Source organism: Macrobrachium rosenbergii, chromosome 44, assembly GCF_040412425.1.
Source record: "Macrobrachium rosenbergii isolate ZJJX-2024 chromosome 44, ASM4041242v1, whole genome shotgun sequence".
NCBI lineage: Eukaryota > Metazoa > Arthropoda > Malacostraca > Decapoda > Palaemonidae > Macrobrachium > Macrobrachium rosenbergii.
Genome location: NC_089784.1, coordinates 8,519,421 through 8,532,811, shown reverse-complemented (window position 1 = coordinate 8,532,811; position 13,391 = coordinate 8,519,421). Strand labels below are relative to the sequence as shown.

Here is a 13,391-nt window from a genome sequence, read left to right as displayed (position 1 = left end):
GGAAATTCCCTTGGACCTGTATATGTGGATTGCTTCATGGGTTATTGTGAAAGGATTTGGATGTCTGAATGCCCTAGTGCTTTCAAACCTTTGTATTACCGTAGGTATGTAGATGATACTTTCCTTGTGTTTAAGGAATTATCACATGTTGATTTGTTTTTTGAATATTTTAATTCTCGTCACCCTAACATTTCTTTTACTTGTGAGACGGAACAGGATAATAAGTTGTCATCTTTAGATGTACAGGTATACAGAAATAGTGGCAAATTTGAGACCTCTGTTTATAGGAAAAGTACTTTTACTGGCTTGGGATTGAATTACCTCAGTTTTTCGCCAAAGTTGTATAAGATGAACTCAATACGCACTTTGATAAATACATCCTACAATGTTTGTGATTTTAATTTATTTCATCAAGATATGGTCTTCTTCCAGAATTATTTTTTTTCTGAAAACTTATATCCTATTTTATTTTACAAAGTTCTGAAAAAGTTTTAAATGAAAAGTTTTGTCCCAGACCGGTGTACAGTACTGCTAGTAAAGATGTAAAGTACATTAAATTGCCTTACCTTGGTCACAGTAGCTATATGGTCCGAAAAAAGTTACAAGAAATACTTAAGCATTGTTTCCCTCAAATTAGTTTCCGGTTTGTTTTCTGTAATCCTTTTACAATAAGATCACTTTTGAGAGAGAAGCCTACTCTGCCTGTGGACCTTAATTCCTGTGTCGTTTACTTGTTCACTTGTTCGCAGTGTGGTCTGCGATACGTGGGATCCAGTTCCCGCTGGCTCAGACACAGAATTTTGGAACACAGAGGTCTTTCTATTAGAACTAAGTTTCCCCTTTCCAAACCACCCTTTTCTGCCATTAGAGAACACAGTTTAGCACAGGACCATCCTTTCACTGACCTGGATTTTCGGATACTGTCTTTTTGTTCAAATAGACTGGACCTTTTAATTTCCGAGTCGCTGACTATTAAAAAGATGAAGTCGGAATTGAACAACTCGTCTGGTATTCAACTAGCTATCGTGTAATTTCATAGTAGGTACTCAATTAGGTCGTTCAATATATTACTTTGTGAGTGGTAGTTTGTTTACATTTCACCTTAGTTTTATTTTCATATTTTTATATTTGTGTTTTTAATTTTTCGTTATTTTACGTCTCACCCTTTTAGTTTGTATTTACTTGTTCATTATATATATTTCGTTAGTATTTTTGCTGAAGATTTATTATGACAGTTCATTTTATTGTAATTTTATTGATTCTCATCCTTGTCGGTTTTTCAGCCTGATGATGAGGTTTTATACCTGAAAGCTCGTACAATAAAGAATGTTCTTCCTGGTCTTGCAATATTATTTATCATCAACTATATATATATATATATATATATATATATATATATATATATATATATATATATATATATATATATATATATATATATATATATATATATATATATATATATATATATATATATATATATATATATATATATATATATATATATATATCTTCGTTTTAACGTGCTTTTTTCCCATATATATATATATCTATATATGGAGGAAGTGGTGTTAGAAGTCAGAAAAGGAAATTAGGTATGCAAAGCTCTTGGATAAGTAAATGGGCAGTGAACAAAGTGCCGAATGTTGATATTTGCAAATGATACAGTATTGATTGGGGGTGGTAGAGAGCAGCTGCCGAAGCTACTGAAAAAATCTGAGAGAGGTAGCAAGAGGAGGAAGTTGAGAGTATCGAGAGGCAAGAATATGGTAGGACGAGAGAAAAGCTGAGCGAAAAATAGGTGAAGCAAGAGAGCAGGGTATGTGCAGATGATGCAGACGTCAAATGAATTTTAACACATCTCCAAAAGAAGTAAGTAAAGTGTGGATATTGAATGCAAATGAAAGAAAAAGGTTGAAGTTATTGAGATGGAAAGCTTTTGTAGAATATGTAGCGTAAGAGGAATCTGATGTGTGAAAAATGTTTGTGTAGGTAAAAGGACGAATGAGGGGTGTTTTCAGGTGGCTTGATCATCTGGAAAGAATTGGGGACAGTAGGCGGTAAAATGGCTGAAAGTATGTAAGTGTCGGGAGAACTGTGGAGCAAAATGCATCTAAATTGCTGAATATATCGAAGCTAAATTATGTGAATAATAAGTACCTTAATACGTATCCAGGAAGTGCAGGGGTCCATGGTATTGGTTTAATGAGGCACTTTGAAAACTGGGCATTTGATTGACTTCAAATGAGCCTTGTGAGTAGTTGTGTGAAGAAGTTCATGTGAAAGTTTTCCACGTTGGTTCGTCAATGATCCAGCAGTGAACGTTGTGTTCTTTTCATTGGAGTCACCATATATATATATATATATATATATATATATATATATATATATATATATATATATATATATATATATATATATATATATATATATATATATATATATATATACACATGCATACATACATATACACACACACATACACTCTTGCGCATTTTGATGTGAGTATGTATGTGTAACAAAAAATTATATTTGTTTTTTCGCTCAGGCAATATTTTTTAATCGGACTCTCATATGTCATTAAACATGCAAATGCTTTTAGATATTTTTTTCTTCCCGTTTTGCAGAATGTTCTCTGCGATGAAAAGCAACGGAGTAATTTCATCATCCATAATAGCATTGCCACCTTTGAAAGGATTCTGGAGTTCCATTACCTTAGGCATGTGTTTTATCTGTCTGAAATTAAATTTTCTAGAGTTGACAAGGAGAATACCCACATACTGGGCAGTGGATTCTCTTTCAGCGTTTGGGTCCACATGTCCTCTCCACACTATTTTACTGTTTGAGTGTAAATGTGTGTTTTGTTGATGGGAATTTCAGTGTGTTTTTTATATATAAAGTATATTGTTGCCCCTTAAGCATTAGTTGCTATTTTCTTTGCAATCTTCCTTCATACTGCAGCGCTAACTTGTACTTGGATTATCTAAAAGGATATGCGTCCTTTATTCTTGTACGTATGTTAATTAAGATTGCCTGGTCTTTAAATCACCCAAGTTTTGTATTCGGGTATACAGACAAGGAATTATATTTCATTTTCATTAATGCACGGGTATTTCCTGTGAAGACATTACAGTCTGTGCCTGATTTACATATGTAAACTGGTATGATAAGGTGTACTATAAACGGACAATTTATACATCATATGCGTTAAAAGACAGGTACAGCATAATACACTAAATGAATATACTGCGGTTCATACATTTATTTTCTCAGTCATTTTCCAATTACTTAGCATATATTTGTACTTCGGTAACCATAATGTGTATATAAACGTCCTACCTGCCTTCTAATGTGTACTAAATCAACACACTTAATCTGCTATGATGAAGTGTAAACACACTCTTGGACGATTAATACCCCTAAGCTCCTTCCCTCCCTCGGGCGCGCGAACACGTGCTTTAAATATCTTTCGTGGAGTAGGGCTCAGTTGGAAGAGATCAGTGTATCAATCATTAAGTTAAGTTTCAAAATTTTTTTGTTGATTACATAATTTCCATTCGTTGGTCTACGACCAGGCGCGCTTTGTTTTAATTTCGTCGACGTTACTCGATTCTATTCACTTCGTTGTGTAGTAGTGTCCATTAGTTGTTTCAGATGATTAAAAGTTCAACCATAATAGGTTAAACTTTTTAATTTATTTGTGATTTTACCGATTTATATACATATTTTTTTTATTTCAAGTTTAATACTTTTATACTTCCAGTAGTATTCAATCGTTTTCAACAGAAGTATGGGCGTCAGGAAGGCGTTAGAATGCTTGCATGTTATTTTATTTACACACTTTAATATTTCTCTCTTTCTCTTATTCTAGTTTACGTCCTTCTGGCGTCTCAGGAGGTCCAGTGGGACTTCGTATCCGTTTTGTGGTGGGAAACCAAAGACCAACTAAAGGAGTACGCTATCATCACTATTGATGACGATAAATATAACGAGACTTCTAATGGATTCAGGGGTGAGTTCTCCCTCCCCAAGTTCGGTAAATGTGTGCGCCTGTGAGTATCTTTGTATACAACTTAATGTGTAAATTGTGCTTCATAGTCAAGATTTGTACCTTTATTTTGATATTTCGTTAGTTCCCGTCACAAAGTAATTTCAAGTTGTGTTTTGCTGTTGTAATGTCGTTTGCTGATAGTTTCTTGAAACAAATCTTTCGGAACACATGAAAGCTTCTTAATTGATAATTAGGTAAATGTCACTATGTATAGGTGCGCTTTCTGACGGTATATGCTTATATTATCAGCACATGCAACGCGCATGCCAGTGCGTGTGATGAGATTCATAAATAGTGAATATTTTAAAAGTAGATTATTCATTTTGAAGGATTAATTATTTCCAGCTCTTGTCCGGGTATTTTCGAAATTAACCTCAATTAAAAATCGCAAGTTTGTTAATCATCAAACTATTGTGAAACCCGTTCATTGATGCGATTCGTTTTATGCAAATTATTTGTACAGTGTGTGTTAACCACATTTTTGTAAAAGATGTTAATTTTATTTCATTTTAGGGAGGGGGTGGCAAATTGAATGGATATGCAAATTGTATTAAGACTTGCAAGTAACATCATTACCTTTATCTTGAGTTGTGCTCTCACCCTCCTTATATGCAGTTGCAGATGATGGTGTAATCCAATTTAAACCTTGAAAGTTGGCTCATTTCAATAACCCTTTGTTTATATGATCCCGTCACTCCTAGAGAGCAGTCTTACGGACCCAGACAAATAGCTTTATAATCGCGGACAAGCTCCCATGGAAGGGGATCTCTCAAGCAGTAAATAGAGCAGTGTATTATTACTCTGCCTTGGGGAAGTTTGAAATTTATGGAAAAACCAAGTCGTATGTATGTGTGTGAGTGTGTGTGTGTTTACTCTTCTTCTTGAACATCTTATTTATTTGATATAAAAGAAAATGTAGCAAGTAGTCAGTTTTACATGCAGAGGTGAGAATATTTGGAAAATAATACACTAAGCTGTGTAATCTCAGAGCGAGTATTATTACGCCATCCTGACTCGAGCAATAATGGTCTGCCTTTCCCTTAACGACAATAGTCCCCGGCAAGTATCATGGGGTCTTCAACATCACCGGCAATTTGGAAGTTCTCTACCAGAGTTTCCGGGTTGTCGTGAAGATTACCCCGGCGTATCCCACCAATGAAATTTACAAGTAAGTTTTCACTTACATTCATTCTGACAAAAACGAACTGTGAATTTCCAGATAAAAAAATAATAGATTTCTTAACAGTTTATTTGCAAGAGAATAAAACAATGTGTAAAGAGGATGAAGGAGTCTTAGCTTTTTAATAATTATGGTTAAAAATCATGTTGAATATGAAAACGTTAATGAAATAGACTAGCCATTTTGTTTTTATCGTTAGGTATCCCTAACTCTGTTATGTGATGTTAATTAACATAGTTTGTGATTTACCACCAACAGGGAATTCGAGAAGCAAGTTCTTAGTCGGATAAAGCAATATCCATTCTGTGTCCCTTATAATCCTGAGCTGTTCCCCTACATAGAGGTGAGAAACATTTTTTGTGTTATCTAGATTTTACACTAAACTTCGTTCATTTTCATTGTCATGAGGCTCGTTATTGTCGTTTGTGTTAATGTATTCTGCCCAGGTTTTATCCTGTTATCCAATATCATCTCGTTATCTCCCTTCATTAGATGGGTAATTTATCATCATTGTTTCATGAATTTCTATTTATTTTCAGTAGTAAAAGAATCTATTGTAAAATTTTGTTTCGGGTACGTTGTACATTTATGAGAACGTTCTGAGGGGTAACTTACAGTACAGGTACATTATTACTGTTACAGTAATATATAATATATAGCACTCGGTGTTTTCGTATGTCTAAAAGCATCATGTCTCCCTATTCATCTCCAAAGGAAAAGCCCCGCAGAATAAATAGCTTTCGCTCATCATACTATCCCCCCCTCTTTCTGCTTGACAGGTGCCAATCTTCGCAGCCCACCTGTATGACGCGGTGATGATTTACGCGAACGCCCTCAATCAGACCCTGTCAGATCCTAGCGCCGACCCTGCGAACGGCACCCATATCCTGTCGCTGATCAAAAATAAAGCCTTCCCTTCCATCCAGGGATTTAAGGTGAGTGACAGCAGAAAGTTGACGAACGCTGATGCGTAAGAAAAAGGAATATATAAAATGTTAAAACATTAAAATCAGCCAAGGGGAAGGGAAGGGATGACATCTAACAGGTAGTCAGTTAACTCAGATGGTTATGGTGTAATACTGAATGGCTGTGATGGTCAGAAATTGAATAAGATTTCATCACTGAGTATGTATGGGGGAGAGCGATATTGCGCAAAAATATTATTCAAGGCTTGTGCTAAATGAGATACCTAGATAAGTAGGAACATCATTCAGAAGTAATAGCCATTGACACAAAACGTTACTGGTGAAACTAGTTATAAAAGTGTATCATGTACTCGGTCAAAATGAAGATATTTTGTCTAGTTCTTTCTGAATCGAAAAGATTTCCAATAAGAGGATGTGATGGATGGCAGCAATTGAGTTTTCAAGATTAATGACCACGTATTAATGCGAACTTGTCCAAACAACCTTTTCGGAAAATTAGAAGATATTTCATCAGATATATCATGCTGATTGACGAAGTTCTGTATTTTTATCTTACATTCCTTGTCAGTTTACGAGACCTACTGGTATAAAAGGAGATAAATAACTGCAGGATTCTCTTATATCACACCCATCTGCTCTGTGTAGAAGACAGCACCCATTTATCTCTCTCTCTCTCTCTCTCTCTCTCTCTCTCTCTCTCTCTCTCTCTCTCTCTCTCTTTAATCTAAGATGCATATATACATCATTGTAATCTAAGAATATGATATATATTATATATCATGTATGTATGTATTTATATAATATATATATATATATATATATATATATATATATGTATATATATATATAATATAAATATATATTATATATATGTATGTATGTATTTATATAATATATATATATATATATATATATATATATATATATATATATATATATATATATATATTATATGTATGTATGTATGAATATAATATATATACTGTAGTCTCATAAGCTTGTGAATTTCTTATTTTCACAAATATTAGGCCACAAATATCGTTTAATATCGAATTCATTACACCATGGAATAATTTATACCCAATTTGACAAATACCTTTACCCCGGGCAGGATTCGAACTAGGGATTTTGGTTTTGAAACAACAATAAACAGTCACTGACCATTCGGCGGCCGAGAAGAAGCACTTATCATCATCAATTATTATAATTTTTGTGTACAAGTTATTCCACCTTATAGTGAACTCGACATTAAACGATATTAATTTTTTATATACATATATATATGATGTATATATTATATGTAAATACATACATAAACACACATACATACATACATACATACATACATACATACATACATACATACATACATACATACACACTATTTTTATCTTTCATGCTGGTGGAAAGTTTATCCTCAGTATACTCGTACATTTAAAAGAGTTAAGGTACAGTCAATTAGCATAGTAAAATTCTATTTCGAAGTAGTTTGTTAGGCCGGGCGTTTCAAAACCAACACGGTTTTATTTTCAACGGAGAATTGATAGAAAAAGTGGATCTGGGCATTTATACAAATACTGTGAGAAGAAATTTGTCGTTAGCTAAATCAAAGTACAGGGTTATTGACGTCCTTCTGTAACGAAACTCAGAAATTTCTGTCTTACCACCTCGCCCAATCGGTAGTTAGGTTGGCGATCCTCGGAGTTGTCCAAAGGTCACAGAGGTGTTTCAACGCCAGTAGTATGAATAATTGCTCATCTTGTAAATTAATCGACGGCGTTTCCTCAAATGGATAGGCGCCTGGGGTGACTCTTGTTGTCCAATATTTCTGTCAGTGTTACTAATAGTTCTGTGGTGAGACGGAGGCCGTGCTTCTAATGGTAGTGCTGCTTGATGGCACCGTCCTGAATGTTGCTGGTTGTTCGACAGAAGAGTCATATTCATCCCAATATATGAACCTTGGTTAAACCCACAGCCCTTCCTTTGGAAAGTGTGCTTACATATTAGGCCATTACTTTGTTGCTTGGTGCGGGGTTGCCACGTTTGTCTTGAAGAAGAGATGACACAAAATTTTTCATAGATAGTATACGACGGTATTTTTTGCCCGTTTCATTGCCATCTGCATGAACGTTGGTCGTTATGATGTCTGTTATGATGCGTTCATCCTCTTCAGAGGCCGCAGTCATTTGATTTTTAATTTTAATTTAAAAGGTTATTAACTGCCTAGCTGCCAGTAACGTCAGTATATATATATATATATATATATATATATATATATATATATATATATATATATATATATATATATATATATATATATATATTTACTGTGTGTGTAGGTCATGGTCATTTGATTCTTAATTTTGATTTAAAAGGCTTTTAGCTTCCAAGCTGCCAGTAACCTCATTATATATATATATATATATATATATATATATATATATATATATATATATATATATATATATATATATATATATATATATATATATATATATATGTGTGTGTGTGTGTGTAAATAAATAAATCACAGATATACAATATATATATTAGGCATTTACTAACAATGTGATTAATTTTCATCTTAGATTCACATAGACGAAAATGGAGACGCGGAAGGATCGTATTCCCTCCTAGCCATAAGAAAAGTAAATTCACCTCCGTCGCCTTCAATGAGCTGGCATAAAGTCGGGGAATTTCATTTCCACGACAAGAATCACGTGCCAAATCCAATGGAGAATTTGCCTGTATGTATTTTCACTCTTGTTTGTTTAAATGCAAGCAGATTAAAAAAAAATGGTTTTTATTATGTGAATGTATTTGTTATGTATCTTTGAACTGAAACTCAGGATTTCTTTTTTAAGTTAATTACTGCCTGCTACCTTGTATTTATAGCCTTTCTTTTACAGTACTTTCTTTTGAAACTTGTATTTTGTGTGTATGTGTCCGTTACCAAAAATCTTATATATTTTTCATTGTCCACCATCGGAAAATTTCGACATAGATTCACTTACGTGTTTATTTTTTGTTTAAACTAACAGTTATTGATTCGATGATTGAAAAATAATCGATTTCATAGTTTGCCTTTAACAGAAATTTATTTTATTAATATTTTCTTCTTAAATTGGCATTGGATGTAACCGCTGTATAAATGTTGGATATTTAGAAGTAGGCGGGTGTACGGTATATTAAATTAATTTTGCACATGTAACTGGATCTATCATTGATGAAATTATATAAACTCATGTCGATGTTCTATGCAGATTAGTAGTAATTTTGTTCATGAATTTCCTGTTTTATTTAACGCAAACAAATTTAAATTTTTTTTTTTTTAAATACTGTAGGTGAAAGATGATCCAAGCCAGTTAGTTTAATTGGATTAACCAAATATTTGTAAGCAACCTGTTAAAAAAGCATTGTTAATTATTAAAGTACTTTTTATAAACTGTATGGTTCTCAAAATGCATTTTTTGTGAACTCTGCATTTGTTGGGGGAAGTTTTGGTTCGTTTGCTCTTTACACTGAAATGTTAGGATATGTAGGAGAGGGTGACTAGTTAGATGTAAAAGTGTGTCTTAGAAACTGGTATGTTATCGCCTTGGTCGTTCAGCGTCTGGACGAAGTTGAAGAGATGCTTCAAGGAAAGGAATCATAATTGCAAAGTTGATGTATAAAAAAACTGAGTGGGAATAGAATGCAGAATGGTTGATGTTTACAAATGATACACTACTGATTGGGGATAGTGAGAAGAAACTGTAGAAATGAGGTTCTAGAAGTGTTAGCAAGAAAAGAAAAGTATGAGGATAAATGGAAACCACGAAAACGAAGCGAGAATGGATGGGGAAAGAATGGAAGCTGTTGATTTCTATACGTAATTATGAATAAATATAGTAGGGAAGTAACTACAACTAGAAATGCAGCATGGTGTGTGTTAAAGATTGGGTGGTCTTGGGAGTGTTTTTGGACGCCAAGGCTGGAATACATAAAGGGATTGTTGAGCCAAGCCTCTTAAATGGAAGTGAAAATCGGATATTGATTGTAATTGCAAGAACAAGTTAGGAGCAGGTGAAGTGACTTCCTTGCATATAAGTGGCGTGAAGAATATTGAAATTGTGAGAAATGGACAAATATGTACAAGAGGAAAAATGTTAGATTAGGTGAAAAACTAAATCGCATTTTGAGATGGTTTGGACGTTTGGAAATAATGGAGGGAAGAATAAAGAAAGATTTGTAAAGCAGTTAGTAGATGGAGTGAAAGAGGTAATTACAAAGGAATTGCCTTAGTTACTAAGAAGAGTGAGAGTGCTTGCAAGGTAGAGAGAAATGTACACACACACAAACATTATATATATGTGTGTGTGTATATATATATATGGATGATAGATAGATAAATAGATGGACAACATTAGTATCTTAGAGTATGTTATTGTGTATAGTATGTTTCCTCATGTCACAAAGCGTATGTACAGATGGCTGAATAATTCATGTAATTATATATATATATATATATATATATATATATATATATATATATATATATGTATATATATATATATATATATATATATATTTATTTATGATGAATTTCTTAGGAACAAGTGTACATTGCAAAATGTTTTTCCACCCGCTCAGAGTCTTACAGTCAACGAGGACATCTATTGGCTGGGAGGGGCACCACCAAAAGACTCCCCTAAGTGTGGTTTCAACTTCGAGAAGTGCGACCAACAATGGCATTCCACGGTCGTCGTTATATCCGTCTCCTTCTTGTTGGTTGCTGTGATTTTATTTTTTCTTTTCCGGTGAGTATTTACTGAAAATTTTCTCTCTCTCTCTCTCTCTCTCTCTCTCTCTCTCTCTCTCTCTCTCTCTCTCTCTCTCTCTCTCTCTCTCTCTCTCTCTCTCTCTTCCTTTTACCTTTTTCTTCAAGAGAAACCATTTTGGTGCCTTTTGCATTAGAATCTCCTTTCAACTCTGGTGTTTGTATTTTAAAATTTCGAAAAGCACTATCCTTGGATGCAATTTCCCTCAGGTTATTTTTCCAGTTAATGGAGTTTGCTTTTCATCAATGTCTCGCTGAGTTTTGGGAATATCTTCCTTGTATGCTTTACATTACGTGTATATATATATATGTGTGTGTGTATTTGTATATGTTATACATATACATATCTAATATATACATTTACATATACCAAACCTTTAGAAACAAAAAATGAGAACTCTCAAAAGGACAAAAACATTAGATGGACTAAGGATTAGTGATTTTGAGTCATTCAAACATTTAGGAGCAACAGTATCACGTACAGGTTATCTCGAGCTGGAATTTAGTTGAAGACTAAAAAAAACAAATCAAATAATAGGCAGACTGAATAAGATTTCTAAGTCAGATAGAGTGAAAGTGCAAACAAAAGTAATACAGTAGTATATGCAAGCGTGAGCAATCTGCATTGATATATGGACTTTAAATATGGCATGTCATTAAAACTATATCTAAAGGATTTAGTCCATTTGAGAATACCCTATGGGGGTAGTCCCTTCAGTGCACCTCACGTGGTGCACAGTAGGCATTGCGTTACTTAAGGGTCTTTGCAGCGTCCCCTCCATGACCCCTAGGTGCAACCTCTCTCATTTCTTATACTGTGCCTCCGTTCATATTCTCCTTCTTCCATCTGACTTTCCACCCTCTCTAACAATTGTTTCCAAGTGCAACTGCGAGGTTTTCTTCCTATTACAGCTTTCAAACCTTCTTACTGTCAATTTCCTTTTCAGCGTTGAATGACCTCATTGGTCCCAGCGCTTGGCCTCTGGCCTGAATTCTATATTCTATTCCTGTCCATATGAGAATAAGGCTTGGGAAGAATTTTCGGAGTCAGGTGGCAGTATGTAATCAGATTTTACACCCTAATAGAAACAAAGGGATTCCCACGCATACATGAGATAACGATGAAAGGGAAGTTTTGTGTGCATGTCCTTCACACAACACCTGGGAGAATAGCACTTGGTAGTGGCACCTGGGCTCCTGTTGCAACAAGAAGAGTTAGAGTTTGAAGATCTTATCTACTTGAAGGAGAACTGCGAGAAGTGAAAACTCGAGGAAGGTGAAGCTCTGGAAAGACGTGGGCTGCGTAATTTCACAGAGACCCTTTATGTCACACGGCGTAGATATATATATATATATATATATATATATATATATATATATATATATATATATATATATATATATATATATATAATATATATATATATATATATATATATATATATGTATGTATATATATATATATATAATATACATATGTATGTGTAATGTATATCCATATATATATAATATACATACATATATGCTTGTGCGTGTGTTTGTGTTTATGTACACATGTGTGTGTGAATGTTTATGTGACCTTTCTAGGTAAATAAGTCTTTTTCGTTGTGTATGACTTCAGAAATAGACAAATCAATAGTTAGTGCAACATTCATACTTTCCCCTTATACATTGACCTTAATTAAATACATGTAGTAAAAACACGTAAGAAGCATATCATTCTGCAGTGCTGGTCTCTTCTCCCCGTCACTTCATAGGTTTTCATCTTTTTTTTTCCAGAAACTTTCGTGGTCTTAATTGAGTGTCATTTTCATTTTAAGGAATGGAAGTGACTATTAACCGATTCAACCCTAGAAGCGTTACGTGTTCCATGTGCAAATGAGGTTGGATTTTCATTGTCTAATTGTTCCTAAAGCTAGATATTTTGGCTGAAAAATTTTGTAAGCAATGTTGATTTATGTTTTATATTAAATAATCATCTTTAGCTAAACTTCTGCAGTTATTATTGTGATCTACGTCAACAATAACCTGTGCTTGGTGCGCTCTCTCTCTCTCTCTCTCTCTCTCTCTCTCTCTCTCTCTCTCTTTCTCTCTCAGAATTCTTAGAATATCCATGATTAATCTCCAGATGTGTGTAACTTTTATAAATGTTAGTTTTACCGAGTATCTGTTCTGTAAATTTTCTGTCTTTCTTGACAATGGAAATACAAACTGCATGATAGGACGCATTCACAATAAATCCTGTTGTTACAGCACCTTTAATTTTGTTATTGAAACACTACAAGTTCCATAACCATTACCTGTTTATGCATATTATTATCCTTCAGCCGGTTTGCTGTCAGGTACAGATATTGTTTCCCAGTGGTAATATTTTCTCTTAAAGCGTAAAATCGACCGCCTGCTTAAAGAGCTGGG

At 33.9% G+C, this 13,391-nt stretch overlaps 1 protein-coding gene across 9 annotated transcripts in view; it reads left to right on the top strand.

Annotated features, from left to right (window-relative positions):
- The window catches only part of LOC136829305 (guanylate cyclase 32E-like), a 475,168-nt gene that overhangs the window by 432,316 nt on the left and 29,461 nt on the right, over window positions 1–13,391 (top strand). For all 9 annotated transcript variants that reach the window (XM_067087668.1, XM_067087664.1, XM_067087670.1 and 6 more), the window contains 6 exons: window positions 3,872–4,012; window positions 5,105–5,219; window positions 5,490–5,574; window positions 6,011–6,166; window positions 8,746–8,904; window positions 10,790–10,956. In XM_067087668.1, coding sequence (XP_066943769.1) covers window positions 3,872–4,012; window positions 5,105–5,219; window positions 5,490–5,574; window positions 6,011–6,166; window positions 8,746–8,904; window positions 10,790–10,956 — 823 coding nt within the window. The remainder of the gene's footprint in view (window positions 1–3,871; window positions 4,013–5,104; window positions 5,220–5,489; window positions 5,575–6,010; window positions 6,167–8,745; window positions 8,905–10,789; window positions 10,957–13,391) is intronic.